Source organism: Corvus brachyrhynchos, unplaced genomic scaffold, assembly GCF_000691975.1.
Source record: "Corvus brachyrhynchos isolate BGI_N302 unplaced genomic scaffold, ASM69197v1 scaffold162, whole genome shotgun sequence".
NCBI classification, from domain to species: Eukaryota; Metazoa; Chordata; class Aves; order Passeriformes; family Corvidae; genus Corvus; species Corvus brachyrhynchos.
In genome coordinates this window covers 1,101,438-1,123,801 of record NW_008236696.1, presented here as the reverse complement: position 1 = coordinate 1,123,801, position 22,364 = coordinate 1,101,438, and the positions used below count along the sequence as shown (strand labels likewise).

The following is a 22,364-nucleotide window of genomic DNA, read 5'->3' as shown; positions in this document are numbered from 1 at the left end:
CAGAGAAAAAGGTATCAGCTTTAATGCCTGGTTTACACTTGATCCACATGTACCACGTTGAGTGCTGGTATCTGCTGGTCTCCTTCTGTGGGTACAATCTTCTACATAACTCAGGCATCAACACTTAGTGCACCTCCATGGATTAGAACTAACACAGCTCAGCAACATTGCTCTGATAAACTAAAAATCTTCAAAGCAAATTTGATTTCACACAAATCCTCTATATGTCAGCATAGAACATGCAATACCAAATAACAGGGGAAAGCAAATAGGACATACTTGAGCACTTCCTCACGAGGTGCTTTTCTCTGGAAAATCAATGATGTTACTTTTTCCCTTCACATTTTCCATGCAGCAAAAGAAAAGTGCAAATTGGAAGTCTTCTACTCAAAAAAAAGTTCAGGCCATGACCAGACAATGACCTCTGAGTTGGCCGTAGCTATTGTGTGCTTGAATGCAGAGCTAAAGAAAGGGCAATTTCTAAATTTGTTTTCAGTAGATAAGAGTGATTTATGTACAATGGCCACCTACGCAGAACAAGAACTGCTCTGGTGCTGCTTTACACATCACCTGTTAGCAGGCAGGAGCGACAAGAATGGCAAGTAATTAACTGAGTCTGCATCTGGCAAGTGGCACATACATGTGCTGGAATTGAGCATGGCCGAGCATCCAACACACACCACAAGGGAAATAACACCGTGTGAAAACGAGCTCGAGGGGCATCTTCAGCAAGTCACTGAAACACTGAGCACAGCCAGCTCTGAGGGCACCAAAACAGTACTCCTGAAGAAAAGCAGGTGTTGGTTCAGAGCAAACCAGGTTGTCTCAGGGTCCAGCAGGGCAGCAACAAACACAAGCACCTTGGTCCAGTAGAGTCAAAGCCCAGAGAGATGCTGCCAAGGTCAAGGAGACCCGAGGTGATCTGCCCAGTAACTGCTGGCCCCATAAATTTCTTTACTCAACAGATTTATTTCTTCACAGTCATTAATACATAATGCAGTTTCAGTGAAGAAAAAAAAAACCTATGGTGGAAAGCAAACAGCAGCTGTTCTAGTGTCAGCTTGCTCCACTACAAGCAGTGCTGCTGCTTTGCAAGTCTGACTTTTGTATTTAGCTGCTCCTTTTTAAACACAAGTTACTGTTAACTGTTCACAAACAACCTACAATTTGGCAAACCTGCAGGAAGGTGGAGGGAACTGTAGGCAGGGAGGAAGAAGTCAGCCAGGACCTGGGGCAAATACCCACAATGTCCCTAAAAATGACCAAAATCTCAGCCCAGCTGTGCATGGTGACCTCTCTGGTGTTTGAAGTTGGCTTCAAAAGAGACGTCCAGTGCTTACAGAAGGAAGCTCAACAGTGTTTTACAACCTTCTCCTTGTTACCACCTCTTTGCTGCTAAGGCCAGGACTCCTGCCTGACCTGGGAGCTGCATCTTTTCCTCATTTATGACAAGTTCCTTCTGGTCTTGTGCTTCTACTTGAAGAGCTCATTTTAGGGCTCCACTAGAAACTACCTTTAAAATTAAAAAGAGTCTATAGTATCAGAGCTAGATGGACACATTTCAGTGTTGGATTTTTTTTTTTTTCCCAGAACTCAGAAGCAAGGTGTTTGTTCTTTAAACAAACAGGAGCAACCTTGATGTGAAACAGTGTGCCAAACCTAGCCCTTGTCAGGAAAAACAGAAGGGAACAATAGACAGGAGTGAAAGGATTTTTTTTTTTAGGATATTGGGGGTAAGTGAACAGGATGTAAATTCAAAGCCTTGGTTCATAAATAAAACCTTTTTAAAAAAGCAATATGAGCAGGTAACAAAGTATTAAAACCATCAGAGAGCAAAACTAGAATGTGTTAATAGTTAATAAATGTGTAAAACACTTTATCAGAATAAAGAGAAATATGTTATGAAATTATCAACACAGGTCAGTGTGAATCCTTTTTTTCCCTTGGAATAAATGCTGAAATAACTATGGTCAGATGGATCTGTATTCAGCAGATTTAATTCCCAAAGCATGGCCTAATTATGCAAAAAGCATGCTGGAGTACTTTCAGTGTTTATGGTACAGGAACTGAAGAAACACCAGTTGCTTGAGTCAAATTTTTAAACAACCTCAGATATCCCACTTTCATACACAAGCACTTCCAGGCCTGTTATCCATACAGAAATACAGATAAAGAAACTTCTTTTTGCCTCTTACTACAGCAATGACAACAACACAACGAAAGATATTGTTCAAAAAGCACTCTCATAGTGCAAGATAAAATCATAAAATATTTAGAAACCACTGAAAAACACACCTACAGAGGTGACCATGAAATTATTGAACTACACTGCATATTTACTTTAAAAACTTTCACATTTATTCCCATATAATTGAAGAGTTTATATTTAAGTGACATTCATTTCATGCTAACTCACCTGACGTGATAATCTGTTGCTGGCCTAAGGTCCTTCAGGTTGTATTCTAATTCTTCTCCACTGTAGGAAAGAAATCCAAACCCAACAAATTAATAAATTATGAAAAGCAGTAATACACTTAGCACAGCTAGTGATTTTCTAGTGATATAATTTGAAAGAAGAAGAATAATTCCTCCAAAGAGAAACAGTAGTAAACCATATACCAACAATTTGTCAACGCACTTCATGTTTCTAGAAAACTTCATAAACCTCCATATGCACAGAAGAAAAGAATTCATCTCACCAATTTATTCAGTAAACTAAATATATGGGCTTATTTCAATGCTATCTTATATTTTGTTGATATTTGTATAAAGTTCATTGTGGTTTTCAACCCTCCCAGAGCTGAAAGGAGCAAAACCCAAACGTTATTGTTGTACTTTCTGCATATTCCCTATTCAAAATGCTTCATACAAAGTGACCCATTGAACTTCAGAGGAAGCAGCAGACTTTCTTGCACAACTGTTTCACTTACTGCTTTCTCCTCCAGAACCACACTCCCTGTGAGGACCACGGCAAGGAGACATTTAATTAACACCCAAACAGCTGGACCCACCTCTCTTTCAATACCAAGAAAACTTAAAGCAAAGTGGTTTAGACATTTTAGGGAAAAAAACTATTAATTTCAAAAGCAGCCAACATAGTTAGGGCTATTCTTTTTCCTTCTGGCTTGTTTGCTGGTAAATGAACACTGGGCTCAGTCATGTGTTGCCAAATCTGTGAAGATTAAGGTACGGGTCAGTGCTTAATAAGTAATAGCCATCTCATGTAAGAGCTTGGCTTATTCATGATTTTATTAAAATATGGGAAACAAGAAAGCTCTCAATTTAGCATAAAGAAATATTTCATAGCTAGCTGGACAAGTACAGGGAGATGTCTCAAAATCAATAGAGCAAAATCCAGCAGAAAGCACATGCCTGCTAGGTTGCCAGAAATCCACCAGAAAGCCTTCTATTTTTTCTTTCATATAATCCAATGCTCTCCAAATCCAGTTTTTCCCCTCTGAAATGAGCGTACCTCCTCACAAAGACAATGTATTCAACATATTGCAGACTCTCTTTTGCCTATAGTAATAACAATTACTGCTGCTGCTGATGGAACATACCACATCAAGCTAAAGGCTGCACTCTGGCCAGCAGCAGGAGACACATCACCACCAGCAGCTTTAAAACAGATGCACAACATTTCATAACCAGGAGAAAATGTGCAGCCATCACACCAACAAGCACAAGAAGTACTAGAAAGTGTCCTTCCCGTTTTAAAAGCTCAGCAGAGCACATATTTGACTATGGAGATGCTCACATTGGCTCACAAACAGCTGGTGTAAATGCCAGAAAAAGAGAAAAATCAGGCAGCCTTTCCCTGGTTAATACACCCTTTTTGTGTTATCCAAGACCTGCCTCCAGCATACCAAGAGGAATACCCTAATTCACAGGACATCTTAAGAAAGGAGATGCCCTGGTCTCAAGAGGTAATTCCTTGAATGCTCTATCACCTGGACTTTATTTAATGAGATTTGGGAAGGATTAGCTATTTCACAATAGCCAAGGTCACATCTCCAAATTCTCTTTCCTAGACGTCATTAGTGGGGAAAAAGAAAAGCATAACACCATATGTACTTGATCACAGAATGAGCTCAGAGGATCACTGCAAGGAGACACAGAGAAATCCCTCAGAAATTTTACTGAAGTCTGCTGAGAGCCAAGTATTCGGGTTTTTCTGGGGAGCCTCTGTAACCTACTGACTGCTGTACTCCCTCCTCTGCTCATCCTAAGACATTACAAAGCAGCAAAGCCATCAAATTTTGCTCGTTAGCTGAAATAACAAGATTTTACTGTTCTAAATTCTGCAAGTCCACACAAAATTAGCCCATTAGGAAGGCAGCTCTCCTGCCTGCATGGTGAACATGAAAGGTTTTGACATTTAGCATAAAAGAAAAAGTAACCTTTTCACTGGCAATGGGAGTGACAGCATTGGAGGCAGCATCTGCCACGTGCCAGGGAGGTGGGATGGGGTGGCAATTAGGGACCCTGTGACATGCACTCCACCAGCTCCCTGCAAGCTCCTCTGGTGAGGGAACAGGGTGCTCAAATGTGCCTTTCTTCTGTGACTGATGGGCATGCCAGAATACACCCTGAACAGGTCAGAGAACTTACTCCTAATGAAACAAAAAAGTGTAAAAATGATGGTTTTACCTGTAAATGATCTTGTATTTTCCATCCCTCCCTTTATCTGATAAGGCAACCTCGTAGGTACAGGTGTAAGGCAAACCGTTGTTGTGTCTATCTGCATTGAGAAGGCCAGTGGGAGGTGACCAGGAAAGCAAAACTGCTCTTGCTTGAATATTTGTAACCTGTAAAAGAAACATCAGTTTATCTGAAATCCAAGGAAAAAACCACTACTTTGTTAGTATTTGCTTTTTGCTTGCATCTTCACAATCAATTTCTTGTAAAATGGAAATTTCAGAGCTAGAGTTGAAAAGTAAAGAGTCAGAAATGATCAACAACACAAGCATACAGATTCATGGCATAAAGTAATCTCTGACAGATGAGGAATACAGAGAAAGGTTCCCCTGCAGTGAAATGCCTCGTCACTGTCTGAGCATCCAGCAAAGGATGACTCTGGAGGCACCTGCTGCTGTGGCCATTCCCAGAAGGGAACTGGAACTAAGTGGAACAAAGACTTTATTCTATAGATTGTTTTGTACACAATTATTTTTCTAAAGTTTTTATTGGGGAGCTTTTTAAATGAAACTCTGATGGCTTTTTCAGTCATCCCGTTCCTTCTTGCCACTTGAAACCACAATAATTCAACAGCAAATAAGCAGAAAAACCCAATTCAACCTGCAAAGTTATGCTGGCTCAAAAGCACAAGGGAAAATCATAATAAAAGGTCCAATTTGTCAGTTAAAAACTACATTGCAAATCAATCACTTTGTGCTTTGAGAGAAGGATCTGTGTGTGATCTGCAGTCACCACTGAGTGCAACACCTCTGTGGCAGATGGGTGAGGAATCTCTTTTAATAAAACAGGGAAAAAGTACTTCAAACCCCTGCACCAAAACGATTTTACCACTCCACCAGTGCCACTGTATCCTTTTGGAGAGCCAGGTTCACACAGCTTACAGAACTAGCTTGACCCTGCTCACCAGGAGAGCCACTGGCACATCAGCTGCACACAGCAGCAGCTTCCCAGAGAACAGCCTTCTGTTATCAGGCCAAGAAAGAAGAATAAAAAAATCCCCCCTGTCACTGTCTCAAAAGAAAAATAATAAAAAGCAATAGCTGCACTGGTTATCTGGGAAAGGCAGCACATTTTCATACAAGCCTGCTGAAATATCCCAGGGAAGCCTCAAAGCCTCCAGAGCCTCAAATGTTCTGCCACCAACTCTCCACTTTTCATCATTAAAATAACAGTGTTTTCCCTTCTTAAGTGTAGTGAATATATAAAGAATATTTTTTAGTTAGCCTCCATATGGAGGAATCAAAGAGTGAGGGTTTATATTCTTTATTTTTCCTATGCAACAAATTTCATTGCATCTGTAATTTGGACAGATTTTTGCAACACAAAGAGCAAGATGACGTTATTTCAGAAGGTGTAACATGAATGCTGCAGGTGCTCAGTTACACATTTCCTAACTTTTGTTGAGACAAGTGAAACCCCTTACCCACAAATTACTTGGGAATCAAGTATTATTAGCAATCTGCTTTCAGGGACTGCTTGTTTAGCACTCCAGCTTCTGGATATCTTTATATAATGGAGAATATTTAACTTCTCGCATGGAAACACATTGCTTCCAGCTGATGAGCACTGCAACTGTTGTGTCTGATACCCATATATCACGCAGATTCTTTCTGAGCAAGTCATAAATCCATTTTTAACAGCCTGACAAGTAGGTGACACCATGAAATGTCTCATCATAAACACCATGATCTCAAAAGTTAGAGATTTTAATTTATAGCAGCACGTTTAAGTCTTGCCAAAAAAAGAAAACCTTTGTTCAACATAATGTGAAAAATAAGTTTTAAGGCAAGAAGGTTTAAGTAGCATCAAGCTTTCTTTGTAAAAAATAGGGACAAGCAAATTCTTGTAGGAATTTTCATGGCATTCCTTGCCTTCATGGCATTTTCTTATCATGTTTTTCTGATGCTATGAAATCAATGTTTATTTTAAAATCTTGGACCAGTTAACCCTGATACTGGATCAGATACCTTATAAGAATCTTGAATGATTCAAGTAAGGCAAATAAGTTAATTTTTTTGAGATACATGCATATATGTATATACACACGTATGTAAATGAAATTGTGGCAAAGATACAATCGGCATTTAAAATAATATTTTGATCAGAAAACTGAATAACAAGATCCAAATAGATTTTAGGGTTTTTTTAACAGACATTACTACTATGCCAGCTCAGCCCATCAACATGCAGTTTCTTTTATTATGGAAATATGCTTGCATAATTGTTTTTCATAAATTCAGACAGACTTGGAGCTGGAGGCATGATATCCTGCCAATGTTCTATTGAAATGTTTTTCTCTATGACTACTCCCAAGGACACACGTATATATTCCGCATACGGCAAAGCTCTGGCCCTCCATGAACTTCAGCAATCTGTAAAAAGTTAGGTCTTAGGTTTCTGAAAACAAGGGAAAGTATCTTGTGGGCTAACTGCTAGAAACTGTCAGACTATTATTCTGAAGCCAGCATGCAGAGGATAAAAGTCCAAACCCAGTTGCTAAGCTGCTCCATCTACACCATTAATTTCAGAGGGAAGGAGCACCCGGAGTGGCTGCTGGCTGCCTTGGAGCTCGTAGGTACACAGCAACTGCTGCTGGAAACTGTTAAATACCAGTCTTACCTGCACTGAGCACACACAGCAAGTATAGGAAAGCAAGTGAAGGGTCACTGTCTGCGAGATAAGTCAGAAAAGGCAAATCTATTCCCTCCCTGGGCTGCGCACGTCAGCTGGGAACAGGTTTATTTGTGTGGCTGGAGATAAACCTATCGCTGCTCCGTGACCAACAGGCTGATACCATATCACAGCTACCTGCCAGTATCTCCTGTCATGGCCAAAGCCACCACTTAGTTTACCAAGGAACTCGTACCTGGAGCAGGAAGCACTAGCTTTGCTGTGAAAAAGGGCAAGTTAAATAAATGGGGTTATGATATGTTGAGAATAACAAGCAGACACTTGCAAAACAGCTCAGTATCTTTACCTCCAACTTTTCTAGCTTACACAAATACCTTTCCAGACCTGGACCAGCCCTTTCCATGCTGTAAGGAACAGCCCAGCTACCACCATGATGCTGGGCTTAACAGCCCTTCTGAACTTGCAGACAGAAATACTTCACCATCACTAAAAACCAGCTTATTGTTCATTAACAGTGCACTAATTCCATCTGACCAAAATATAAGCAGCCAGAGCACCTCTTCTCAGGCTGGGCAGGTAAACCTTTGTGCTGCTCCCGAGCTCCCCCAGCCTGTCTCATCTGTCCCCAAATCACTGTGCTTCCTTTGAAGAGGGCTGGCTTGGCCTTTTAGCTGAGACCTAACAAAAGATTCTCCCACAAGGAGTTCTGTACGTCTGGTGAAAAGCACAGTTAATTAGTTTCTGAAAACTTCTCGGTTTACACAGTAAATGCCTCCTTTCTGCTCTATCAAAACTCGGTGGTGTAAATAATTATTCCATGAAAGCCCCTGGGAAAGAATCCAGCTCCTGCACCGCTTCAATAAGGCTACAACACTGATGGGTATCGGTCCTTCCCATCTTTCAGGTAATGAAAAATGTTTCTGTACAACTTCCATTATCTTTCAAATTCCGGGTTAGCATTCACAGGCATCGTGTGGTTCGGGGGCTCATTGTATGTGTGAGAACTACACTGCAAGCAACATTCATTTACTCCCTCGAGGGCACGGTTTGAAAGGCTCGGGGGTCAAACGAATTCACGGTTATTACTGGGTCGAGATTCTGCTTTTAAATTATGGCTCTAATCCTGCAATTTTAGGCAAAAACCTCAGTGATTAAATATGAGTTTCGCTGCAGAGCCAGTCAGCGGGAGCAGGCTGCCTTTTGGAAAGCCAGGCTGATGTTTGAGCCGTGGTTTGACAGAGCCACAGTGATTCCCCACGGGGGGTGATGTCCCCCCGAGCCCCTCGGCAGCCGCGCCGTCAGATGCGGCCACTTCAGAAACCCAGAGTCAAGTTTCCCTCCCCTCACCGAGTTACTTGTTTCAGAGAATGCTTACTTTGTCTGTGATAACGTGCACTAAAAACATATTTCAGTTGACACAAAATCACGGGGGAATAAAAGCAAAAGGTGCCTTTTAAAATTCTGGCTGTTAAAGGGACAAAGCTCTGATTAAATTTACAGCTTGGCTGCACATCTCTCCAACAGGTAACAATGTCTATTATTGAAAACAGACCTTCTATGAAGTAATGATTTTAAAAGTGTGTGTATTTTGTACTCAGAGAGGTACCTGTACAATCCAGAAACCTCCCTGTGATAGCTCTCCTGCAGGAGTTGCTCACAAGGCTAATCCCTTTGGATGGCTTCATCCCTCCAGATGGGGTCCCCGCCATGGATGGAGGGAGCTGCCCACTTGGACAAATCAAATCCCTGTGCTGCAGCCACAGCATCACCCACTTGTCACTGACTCACCACTCTGCTCTTTTGCTTTGCATCATTTCTTTCTTTACTGTTGTTTTCCTATATATTGTTTATTTTTCACTTATATATGCATAAGATTTGCCAAGAAACATGACCAAGACTACTGCTTATGCATAATATGATATATTTCTACCAGATGTAATACTGACTACACACAGTCATTCACAGCAATTCATGATTTGTGAGAGTCCTGTGAGTTTAATTACTCACAAATGTCAAAGTTAGAGAGTAATAGATAATCCCCAACATCACCTCAGTAAATGTCATTATTATTGAACCAGCATTTGCCATGGTTTAGATTTTCTTTTTTTTAAAATCCTATTTTTTATATGATTAAAGGAAAATTATATTTGTCTATTTTTTGGGGTTTGCTTCTTTCTGCTTTAAAGTCTCTGGTTACCGTAAGTCTAATTGTACAGATCTTAGAATCCTGCAAATTGCTCTAATAGCTTCTCTTCCTACCTCTAAAGTGTGAAACAACACATTTTTCTTGTCAGCTCTCTGGATCTTTGTAAAAGCACCTGGCTGTGGCTATTGACCAAATGAGTAACATTCAGGTGGTCCTTGGTACAGAAATACTGACTCCCTCTGTACAAGAAACAAGCCTAATTCTGTGTAAGTGCCCTTTCTTCCCTTCTGATCACACTGAAACTCTTCTCTCAAGTCTTCAGCTTAGTATTGTCACTTGTTTCCACACACAATGAGGTGACTTCCTCCTTGTGAACAGAACTCAGGCTGCTGTTCATCATCTTGGCACGTCTGGCTTAGATTGTGGCTGGCTCTGAACCTGCTCCTGCCCATGCCAGGACACCAGGATCCAGCACCTACTGATGGAGCAATTTAAGACCAAACACCTTTTGTATTTATTCAGAACAAAAGCATCCATGAGAAGAGAGGCCAAAAAATAAAACACAGCCTGTGTTCACACCTGGCTATCCCTGAGCTCTGCCACTCCTGCAGCCAAGGCTCCCACTGCAGAATGTCTTTGTATCAGCCTCTATCAGCTGAACCCAATCTTCACATGAGCTTTCCACCACTATTTTTTATTTATCTGCTTATTTGTGCCCTATCTCTCCAGCTGGACAGAGAAAGGCCTGAGCCCTAGAGAGCAAAGGAGATAGGCTGTGCTTTGGGACCTCTGTCTCCCTCTGCCCCACGACTGCTTCTTCCAGTGCTGGCTTGGACCATCCATTCAGACCCACAGTATTCTTCTGGCTTTCACTGGACACATGAAACTAGAAAACCATGACATTCAAAGGGCTTACAACCAGATTTATTAATAACCTCACCTGACTGCAGTCACACTCAGCATTAGGGTTATTTACAGGGTGATTCAATTCCATTATAATTCACAGGCTTTTATGGCTCAGACAAACACAGACTACACTAATTTGCCATTGAATAATAGAATTAGCTTAATTTAATCATGATTAAAGACAAATTGCTCATGACAAATAAAATAAAACCCAGGGGAGAGGGGGGGGTAAGAGCTATGTAAGTCACCCCAGTGCATTGAGTTCCCCATCACAGTATGAATACTGGGAATTGTCCTCTGGAAACAGACAGCTGGTGCAATTCCTGGAGTGGGCAGAGCCCTCAAGCACCCCCGAGCACAAAAGATCCTTCAGATTTATATCCCAGTAAAATGAGTTAGTGGCAACAACCTACTAAGAGAAAAAATTAGAGGTGCTCCCCTGTGAAATCACCAGTATGTTTTGACACAATCTACTTACCACATTTGCTATTGTACATTTGTGGGGCAATTTGGGATCACATACCTGTGGTTTCTCCATTCCAGAAAGAATGTCTTGAACCCTTTTTGTTTCTGAATCAAATTCTGTAAAATAGAGAATGTGGAAAGAGGAGGAGAAATAAATTACCACAATTATACAAAAATTTCATAAAAATAGGGGCGGGAGAGAGACAGATATCACCTGCATCCAAGCATCAGTTGCCTTGTGGATTTAAGGCATGCAGTTACAAGGACTATCATTACAAAAAAATAAAAAAGAAAAAGGAGAGAATGAAACTTCCACTAATTGCAGATATTCAGCAAGGTGAGACTATTTGTAGAGGTGTCCTTCACAAACAGTGCTGGTAATTGTGATTTGCATTCAGAGAGCAAAACCACCCCACTTCCAGAGCTCGGCCGTGGAAGAGGCCCAGCAAAACCCTCCCTCACTCCAGCAGCTGCAGACTGGGCTGTCCATCTGCTCAGCAGGGATCTGGAGAGGACAAGTGTCCTTGTCCCATTCAGGGAAAGCCCAGAGGAGCCACACAGGTGCCTGCCCTGAGCCCCAGCACCCACCCTGCAGACACCTGTCCTTAAACTGGGTAATGCCCAAAGCTCTTTTACAGCCACCTTCCAACTGCACAGGCAATAAAGTGATGCCAGGCGAATTCCAAAGTCTGACCAGCAGCAATCCATCCTCCCTGCCCGAGCCTTGTGCCTGGCACAGCAGCTCTTGCAGGGGCTACAGAGGTACCTACAAGCTGTGAAATGCTCCCCCTAAATTAGAGGGATAATTGTGCAGGACGTGCTGCAGAGGCCATCCTCTCAGCAGTGCAATCAGCCTTTCCCCCATCCTCCCCCCCAAAACAATCTTGAGGTGAAACATCAGCTTAGAGTAATGAGGTGACACAAAGCAGCTTTATTCCTTTTGGACGACAGCACAGAGAGGCCTCACTTTCCACTACAGTATTCTCTAATGGAAAACTAGGAACATATTTTCCTGGGGTTTTTTTATTTTTCTTTTTTAAAATGCTAATGCAAAAAGTTTGCTCACCAAAGCAGAAGACTATATCTCACCTAAAGCAAAATGAGCCAGATGTACTTGGCATAGGAAGGCCAAAAACATTAATAAACAGGTGGGATCAGATCAACAGCTTTCACTAATGATTCCCCCAAAACCTGACCTACTTCTTGTAGCCCAAGAATGTGTCTTTATTTTTGTCTGTGACCTGCTTTAAAAAAGTAGATCTTCTTTTTAAAAATTCCATGTGCTCGACTGCCAAAAAATAGAATTGGCTGAATGCTAATGGCAGAATTCCAGTGTAAATGCCCATCTCTCCCTACAAGAATGCACCTTGGTGTGGAGTGGGAATGACAGATCTCCTGCTGCACACATTCCTGGATTCCTTTTAGCCTCAGCCACTTGGAAAAAAAAGGAGTAGTAATATTTCAGGAGAAGTGGAGGATAGCAAGATTGGTTTTTTTTCCATAGCAGATAACCCTCAGAGTGTATTATAAAGAGCATAAACTGGCAGGATTGAGCCAGAATATGATAATACTGATTTAAAAACTACACAGATGGACTAAAATGGCCAAGGAAAAGGCTGAGATGCTGATCCAAGTGAAAACATCAAAATTTGGGATATTTCAGAATTCAGGGTTCCTTTCAGCATCAGTAAAGAAGTTGAACTGTGCCACAAAAGCCTGGGGCCAGATCTGCACAGTGTGGAGATCCTGCAGGCCTATCTCAAAGGGATGCTAATCAGAAGCAGCTTCTGCAGCTCAGAGCGTAACAAGAAAGCTGCTACTATTTTATCGAAAGCTTATGGTTATTATGTCACCCCTAATTACAACCCCCAGAAGCTGAGCGTGAATCACTCTCAACCTTAAATCCCAAACATGTGGACTGAATTTTCCTTCCTCTCTCTGCTTTCTAGCAAGGATGCTCTGTTGCACTGAGCAGGAGAGGAAAACAAACCCTGAAGCCCAAAGAAATCTCATTTCCCTCTCCCATGAAAGGTGAATGCTCTGTACAGTAACTGAGGCCTCCGACCCTCTGCAGGTCAGGGCTGAGGGTTCAAACTGCTCCAGGCACAGGAACTGACTCCAGCACTTAAGGGAGGTGGGTATGCCCAGCAAATAAATAATTTAAGTACTCCAAACTTCTCAAAGAAGAGTCCTACTCAGGGAATTTTTTGTATTAGTGTCCCAACTGTGTATCTCGTTCACACAGAGAAGGCTCTGGGCACCAGATACAGAAGACTTGGGTTATTACAGAGGTGGACATTTATGTGGTCAATATGGACATTTATGTCACCAAGAGTTTATACAGATAAGATGGAGGCAGAAGAAGACAAGTCTCCTTCAAAAACTTTGGGGAGAGGGAGAGAAGGAATGGGATACATACAATAAATAATGCCCTGTGAAAACACAGCACATATTAAAGGCAGAAAGCAATAAACATCCACAAGTGAGGTCTATAATAGCATCAGAGAATAGCTCAGGTTGAAAGGGGACCTCAGGAGTGGTTATCAAGAATTACAGTATTTACAGTATTTCAAAACTTAGTTTCCCATTTCAAGAGCCATAAAAAAAAATCTCAGGCTTCTCTGGGTGGCTGACTTCCTTTCTGTAATAAACATAATTATTCACAGTCTCCTGAGCTAGACTAAGCTAAGGAGAATGAGACCTGTCCCAAATCCCTCCCTCAGTAGGGAAGTTGCTCTAACCTGCCAATCTCTCTCAAGTATCAAGCTCAACATCTTCCTTCTGAGCCAACAAAGAGCAGAAAGCCTTCCAAAACAGAAGACAATAGAGAAGGAAAGAAATCATCTGATATGGCCTATCTGGTAACACAGAGCTGCTGGAAGGCCTTTCCTCCCTGCTCTCTGTTGTTACTCAGCAGCCATCGAGGACTGTACTCCAGATTAGATCACTGGAGCATTTAGGGACAAGGAGCATGAGCATCTGCTGGACACCACAGATGCAGAATAGCAGCAAGAAATGGGCAAGTCTTGATGTAAAACAGAAGATTCAAGTTCAAAAAAACTACCTAGAGCTGCTCAGGAAAGGTGGTGGGTGGATGAGCATGATTCACCCACCTGGGACTAATTGTCCCTGAACAACAGACAGTCGATTTGCATTTTCAGTCTTGGTCCCTTCCTCTCCCTCAGCTGACTGAACACTGAGTATCTGACATGAAGACAGAAAATCTCTGTGTGTCAAACCCCCCCCAAACACTGGGGCTTGCAGGGGCAGCATGAGCTGCTTTCCTCCGTTGCCATCGGGAACAGAAGCTCAGTCATGTTAAGGAAGAGCCCAACTAACACTTCAGGTCATTGTCCCATTATAACTTTTCCTCTCAACATCTGTTCCCCACATCTGTCACGGCAAAACTCTTCCTCCTAGGAGGAAGCTGGGGGTGGGGATGAATTCCTTGTGAATGCTCAATGGGGTCCTCTGAGGGACAGTACAAAAATCTGAGTTACCCTGTTAATCCCACTGTCTGAGGGAGATTATGGCACTCCCAAGATGCAGCATTAGGTTCTAATTCCCAGGCTGTGGGTTCTTTGGATCCAAGGTTTTTTTGCAGAAAAGCCAGCTGAAAGACCTGGACTACATCTAAGCTTGTATTTCAGTGCTCTCTTTTTTCAGAGTTTTGAATCATAAACAAAAGTCTTTAGATACAACCAGGAGTAAACGCCTCTAAACACCAAACACTTTCTCAGCAGCTGTTTGGTGCTAACAGGGTTTCAGTGTCAAGTCTTGCTGAACTAAAGCCTTTTATTCTATGCTTCTGTTAGCCTGTGTCTATGTTCCTTTCTGCACGTACAGCACAAATATAATTTTCAGACCTTTCCAACCATACTTTTAAACACCAAGCACAGCTTTAAAAAACAGGGAAAAAAATGTCAGTTCAAGGTAAGTTTGAAGCTTCCATCCATAGTTTACATGTTTGCATGAACAGCAGCTGTGTATGTAAATGGTTTGAAATAGCTAAAAGCTCTAAACTAATTAAGATTTTCCCATTGCAAATACACATTTTAGGTTTGTTCTGCATTCTTTCCCTCGAAGAGAGGAAAAGGTCCGGCTCAAGACTTAGCTTCTGGCCACAGAAAGTATTTACTGTTTCAACAGCCTTTCCATTCCAAGGGAATGACATCAGCACTAGCACTTTGCAAACTTTGAGTCTAATTCTCAAGCAGAGCTCCATGCTCACAGATATGCCAGTCATAACATGACATGCTTTCTCAGAATTTGTTCCAGATTTATCGGGGCTGTGACCAGCTTTAATGCTGGGAAAGATCTTTCATCAGTCACGTACAGCACAACCTACAGCCCCCGAGAAAATGAACTCTTCAAAACACAGCCCAGCTCCTCTGTGAGCTGCCTGCCGATGTCAAAGCTGAAGGCACCAAGAAGAACACATGCACACTTTCAGGGAATTGCAGAAATATAAGTTAATAAACTCCTTGTACAAGAACAAACCTAAAGCTGCAGATGTCACGCAGCAGCTGAGTCACAGGACCAGAGGGGATGTGACAGAGTCACCGAGTCCATCCTCCTACACTGAAACATGATCATCAACACCCAAACCATTTCTCTGAAATGGCTCCCTAGCCCATTTTTTTCAAAATAAATGACAATTAAATAAATTACCTCCTGCCCCATGATCATGGCAATCTCCAAACTTCTCAGCTAGTCGAACTACCACAGCATCTTTTTCTCCCCTCATCACTGGGAAGATCATCTCACCCCTCCCTGCTGACCCTGAAACTTATCCCTTCCTTCCTGCACATCTGCCCCAGGCCAGTTCATCACCCCTTTCTTTGTTGCCACCTTTCACATACTTGAAGGAATTTCTTCCTTTAACTAAAAGCAAGCTCATTTCTCCACACCTGTCTTTACCAGACCCCACTTGCTGCTGTCCTGTGCCATGTTTTTAAATTGGTCTCCATCCTTCTGAAGACGTGGCACAGCCCTGCCCACCGTGAACCAGCTGGGGCCCTGGCAGCACCAGAACTAAGGACCCATTCACAGAGCTTTCTTGGAGGTTTCCTCTTCTCTTTAATTACAGAATAACTTGACTCTTAGGGTTTGTAATCTCCTTTTCCTCCCAGAACTACCACCTAATTAAAAAACCCAGCAGGTTTGAGAACAGCTATCTGCAGTGCAGTACATGGCTCTTGCCTTCATCAAACTTTTTATTTGAAGGCCATCACAGAGCTCTCCTCCTGTCTTGTTCTCCTTCCCTGACCCATCATGCACTCTCAACCCTATCAGAGCCTGATATGGACTATAATTTAATAACTCTCAATCCTTATTCCATCCTTCAAGTCCTTAATGAAAATATTGAATAAAATTAGACCTAGGACAAATTCCTGCCTAACCCAGTTTGATGCAGCTTTCCAGTCTGTCAGGGAGGCAGCCCAGGACTGGGCAGGGTCACTGGTAAACTGCCAGGCTACTGCTGCCTGACAGATGTGATACTGGGAAGGGCAAACCCAGTGTCATGCTGAACACACAGTACTTAAAATACTCTTCCCGGCACTACTTCCACACTGGGCAGAACAAGGAGCCCTTCAGAATAAAAAAAAAACCTGTGAAAAAATATATTTATACTCAAAACAGTCAATCACACCATGCTGAACCTGTAATACACCAAGGAAGATTAATTAAGCCTACAAATGCCTGGATGAGATTTCTAAATATTAAATGTTTCCCATTTCTGTTCATTACACAAAAGCTAATAAAAAATACCAATGATAAAACACAATTATGGCTCCCCAGACAAAGGTAGAGAGATTGATGTTATCCAACTTTAGATACAATTGCTAAAACATGTTCTAATTTTTTAAAAATTGCTATGCATGAGTGTATCACAATTTTTCCATTTCTAAGAGCCTTCCCACTGTTGCTATCTGAATTCTCCTGCTAACATGCCTTAATTAATTTCTAGGAGCTTATTTGTCATTATTTGTCCTTAAAGACCAAACCATATAGAGAGAAAAAAAAAAAAACCAAAAAAAACCCCCAAAAAAACAACAACACCACCAAAAAACCCCTCAAGTCACTCCCCGAATAACTGAAGGCAAACAGAACAAAACCCCTGTATAAACTCCAGAAAATCACAAATCACATTTTCAGATCTGGAATCAGAAAAATCAAATCTCTAGTCATCTAGATTCACTGGGACAATAAAGCAAAGGATAACCGAAGTGCTTTGCCTCTACAGCACTGTGATTTAGGCATGAATTTAATCCCACGTTTCAGAGATGTCCTGGCCATAATCCATATCTATTGACCTGCTAGTTTCACCTTGACTGCTTCAGTATCCTATTGTCCATAGGACAGGATACTCCAAAGTACCTGGAGTGCAAATTCACAGCTCATCCTTCTTCAACCAAAGGCACTTGCTATCACAGGGATCAGGATCAGATGTGGAAGCATTCAGATGTACATAATGAAGTCACCTGGGCTAAAAAGTGTTTTAAAAATAAATGCAAGGGTGCCCAATCCTACCTGTCCTCCATTACTGTTTGGATCTATGCTTTTCATTGGGGTGGAGGAAGGAAAATAAGATCAATAGCAACCTACAAGGGAAATAAAAGGCTGGATGCAAGGGACAAACGGAGGGTAAGTGACATGTTTGGTTTGTTTTTTCTTTGCTTCTTTGCTGCTACTGCTGGAAGACAGCAAAAACAACTCCTACTTTACTGGCTGGAGATCTGAGCGAATTCCTACTGTGAACACACAGTTGGTCCATTAGAAGGCAGAAAAGGGCTTTCTTAGTAAAATACAGCAACCCCCCATCTCCATCACATCCATTTGACATCTTGAGCCAGCGCTTTGTACATCTCCCAAAGCAGATAACTGAGGCAGTGCACTGTGGATGGCTGCAGCTGGCTGGGTTTGAAGGAACACCAAATTAAACAATGACATAACCCACAGAAACAGAGGAAGCCCAAGCCGAATCTGCTGGAACAACAAACCACTTACACACAGGACCTCCTCTTGGAGCGCTCTTTTTTCATCATTTCAACTTGCTTTAGCTTATTTTCTGTGTCAAAATATTTTTTCTTTTTATTTTCAGCAGCTTCCCTTTTGCTGTTCTATTGCAGCAGCCTGCAGACTATGTGGGGTTGGGAAGACAGTAAAAGCTTTGCAGATAAACAAAGTAGTGTCCACCCCTCCAACTTCTGGTCAAGTATTTGACAAGAAGACTGGAAGTCCCTCCTAAAACTTTCCTGGAGCTCCTGACTCCCACTTTCCAGGTAGAAGGCTGATGTTTCGTTCTCACTACAGACTTTGCCAACACTAATCTCTTCCTAGGAACAATGATGTTCTTCACACTCCTCAGAATAGCGCAATAAAAATTGTACAATAGTTGGGATGCATGGAATTTCCTTACCCTTAATTCCTTCCACTTATTTGCGTGCTGCTTCATGCTTTGTCCCTCTTGTTTCTCCTCATTCCCTGTGACTGCCTGTCCAGCCTTTGCCACACTCAAGGGTTGCTCTCCAGGCTGAGGAACCCAGTTGTCAATCAGGAGGGGATGTAACTTCTGCCGAGCTGCACCTTGCTGTCCCCAGCACCCCAGGTGACATGGCCATAAAAACTCCACAGGTTTCCCCAGCTCAGAGTAGGAAGAGGGGATGGTCAGCAGCAGGGCTGAGACACCCATGTTTGTTAAACTGTGAAACAGTGGCTCAAAAGGATGTCTGACAGCAGCTGTGAAATTACACCATCTGGCATTTACAGAGGGGAGATTTCCTCTCAGAAAGAAAAGGTTCCCTTCAGTCCTGGCATCTGACTCTCACAGCCAGGCAAAGTAGGAGCCTCAGCATCATGACCACAGATAGTGAAAGGAGACTCACAACTCCTCCTTGCACTGACAAAAAGCACAAGTCTGACAGCACCAAGAATTAGTCTTCTCTTCCCAACCGGGTCACTGACAGCTCCACTGCATCCCACCACAAGCTTGGTTTTGTCTCTGTCACTCCTGAGTGTCTCTGCTGGGACAGCCACACCAAGTCCTGCTGGGGCAGAGGTGAGTCCTGAACTCTACAAGAACTGAGGTGGAAAGCACAATCCCTCATGCACACAGAGTGACAAATCTCCAGTGTGCCCAGTCTGGACTTTAAATTCCTGTGTCTGCTGCCCCATGCCAGTGAGGAAATATTTTCCTCTGAAATACCATCCCCAGTGTTGGGGACAATGGCACCAGTATTGAACACAAAATAAAACTTACTTCTTGGCATTCAAAAATATGACCATAGGCAATTCTGGCCATAAAACCCTTTGTTAATCTGCCTATTACACAATAAGAGCATTTTCCTGATCAAACACAAAACTAGCCAAATAACCTGCAGAACTGCGTATTTGCACAGAAAAACAATCATACAGCACAGCCAAAACAGACTCCATAGGAGTTCCAAACTTGCTGGGGATTAAACAGAGCACCTCAGCCAAAATTAACAACTTCCTTGGCAGTGAACCTTGTAAAGCCACGGAGTTTGCTACAACAAGAGGAAGGCAGCAAAGCACTTCCCCAATGCAGAGGCACAGCAGCACCCATCATGAACTAAAAAAGTTTTAAGAAAATGACTGCAGGCCAAATTTTGCCCTCAGTCACAACTGAGGGCAGAAAGATGCTAGATTCCTCAGGAAAAAAAAGTGGAGTTTTTTTGTTTGGTTCGTTTTTCTTGTTTTGTTTTTAATACAACCATACCAAATCATGATGCTAGAAAGGCAAAGATTTTTCATGAAGCCTTCACTGGGATTTTTCAATGGCAACCTAGTGAGGGGCTGCAATTACAACATTCTTTGAATGAACCCCAACCTAAGCTCTTCTGTTACCAATGTAAATCACTGACCTACTTCTCCAGATGAAAACTATGATACAATGAAATTGCAGTGAGTAGTGGAGGAGATCACAGTAATCCCAGAAACCATTTTTCTGTTCAAGAGAAAACAAAAGACAACATTTTTTTCTTTCCACTCAGCCCAGGCACCAGAGCTCAGAGATGAGGGAAGGCAAAGAGCTTCCCCTCCCCTCTTCAAATCAACCCAAACACCTACAGATTGACAGCAGAACAGAAATAAATTCTCTTCCTCATGACAGATGACAATCAACTGACTCAAGCAATCCCAGCCTAAATTGTTTTGCAGTCAAGTCTGAAGGATGAACTATGACTATGTGAGCTAGAAGGATACTGAACAGAACATTTAATAAACACTGGGGCCTGAATTTCTAAAATGCAGAAGTCAAAACGGCTGATGTAGTCTTGTCTGTGCCCTCCCATGTCTGAGATGGGAAGAATGAACTCAAGAATGTTTAAAAAACCTGATCTATAATGTCTGTACCAACTTTCTACCAGTGAGCTGAAAGCAGTGCATGGGCAATTAGCAGTCCTGTATGGAACAAGGGCAAAATGTGATCTTGGATATTTGCACAACCAGTTTCACCACTAAGAACCTTTCCAAATATTTAAAGTATTTCACAGAAATATCCACCTGATTACTGATGGCTGGGAAGGATTCGGCAAAGCTACAGGAATTTCAACTCATTCTGGATTTCATTGCTGAGACGAAATTCAGGCACAAGTCACATGAATTGCAGTAAATCAAAGCAGCTGCTTCTAAGCACAGCTCCTTAGAGGGAATAAAAGAAACAAAAAACCCAAACTTGAGCTTCAGGACAAAATCTTTTATAATAAACCTTGGAGAAAATTGAAATGGCTGCTTCATTTTAGAACAGTGTTTGTCCTTTCTGTTAACTGCAACACTCAAAGCATCACCCTGTGTTAAGAATTTTTCCTCCCCTTAAAAGCAAATATACTGAAAGTCACAAAAACTTTGGAAATCAAATTCCACCCCTCCTCAGAAAAGGAAGAGTAACTGATGGGGTTTGAAGCACAGCCTGAGAGAGTTCAGTAAACAAATCCTATTAACTTCAGGGGGACATGAAATTTCATTTCACCACCTTTGCAAACCCAGCTGGAAATACAGACGGACATTGTCCAGAACATCTGGCTATACAAGTACGTGGTGTTCATTAAATCATTAGACTTCAACTTGTTTTATTTTTTACAGTCTGCAGGGAGGAAATGTTCCACCTCTTCCCTATAAATACCCTCTCCCTTTTGCCTCAATGTCCCAGATACTGCCAAATAAGGGAAACACGATTCCCTTCCTTTGTCGGTGGCCCGTGTTATCTCCTCCTAACTGCTGAGGATACACTGCTTATCTTGCTCTGAAGCTCTGAGATCTTGGTGTAACTCTTCTCCCCATCACAGGCATTTAATCAGTGAGCATTTAAGCAGGATGAAAATGTACTTTGTATGATTTTTTTTTTCTGTTGGGTGTGTATCTATAAATTATGTAAACTCCTAGGAAAAAGGTTCAGATTTCTGTCTTCTGGATTTGACCGTCAGTTGCAGCAGAAGCTGCAAATTCTTGAGATAATATGAAGATCCTCTGGGGGAAGAGGTTGTGCCTTACGTCATTTAGCACTGATTTCCTGATAAATGATGGAGCAGGCAGCTTATCCAGCTCGCCCTGCCAAGGAGATCCTGCTGGCAAAATGAGGCAAGGGAGGGATAAAAGCGGATGAGAATAAAAATACGAGAGTCTACAGAAACTGATCAGGATTGGGAAAAACAGCTTTGAGGTAAAACACCAGCCACTGCCAAGAGGGTTTTTAAGCCCCAATAAGGTCAAATGCAAGCCCCAGTGCCAGATTTCCCCACTCTTTACTAGATATGCCCTACACATTCCTCGGTGGACTTTGAGCTGTGTTTCCTGTAGTTAGCACACTTAGAAAGATTAGGAAGCTTCTAATGAGGTTTATTTTGTCACAGCTGCTGTGATGAGACTGAAAAATGTAACCAGAACTGTGGTGACCCGTTCTGTCCCATTGATGGCTCAGAGCTGTGGATGCCCAGACCACCAGCTCTCAGAGCACCTCACAAGCATGCTGGAGCACGTGTATCCACACTACCCTGGTGTTCTCTTCGCATTTTCAAGTACAAAAAGTTTGAACGAAACCAAGTTTGAGGCATTTCCATCCGCCTTTAAAACCAGCTGACACTGAAGATGGGAGAATATTGCTCAATTAAATTAAGAGGAGGTGCTCCCACTTAGCTGATGAAGAGAGTCTCTTATCTACAACTTCTGGTGCCAAAGTTATGAAGCTGGTTCTTTAGTCTTTCAAGATAAGCACATAAAAATAGCGTGTATCTCCTCTCTGCCTGCCTCAGCCCTTCCCAGCTTGTAGAACTCCGTGCTAACGAAGCAATGTGGTGTGAAAGAAGGTGGGACTGCTGTGGCATCCAGGCTTCCCATAAACTTTGGGTTTGTTCCTGCAGTATGGATGCTGCAAGAGAACACCTCCGTGTTCGTGACAGGTCACATGCAGACAAGATTTCACAGGCTTGCAAATTCCTGGGAATTATCTGCACTCAGGCAACTTCCGGGGAAGAGTTGGCCAAGATGCACGAGAAGG

The 22,364-nt window shown here is 42.3% G+C and overlaps 1 protein-coding gene across 1 annotated transcript in view; it reads right to left on the bottom strand.

Annotated features, from left to right (window-relative positions):
* The window catches only part of FNDC3B (fibronectin type III domain containing 3B), a 183,047-nt gene that overhangs the window by 53,983 nt on the left and 106,700 nt on the right, over nucleotides 1–22,364 (bottom strand). Inside the window, exons 7-9 of the mRNA XM_017726881.1 lie at nucleotides 10,905–10,963; nucleotides 4,651–4,808; nucleotides 2,417–2,476 (exon numbers count right to left, since the gene is read on the bottom strand). Coding sequence (XP_017582370.1) covers nucleotides 2,417–2,476; nucleotides 4,651–4,808; nucleotides 10,905–10,963 — 277 coding nt within the window. The remainder of the gene's footprint in view (nucleotides 1–2,416; nucleotides 2,477–4,650; nucleotides 4,809–10,904; nucleotides 10,964–22,364) is intronic.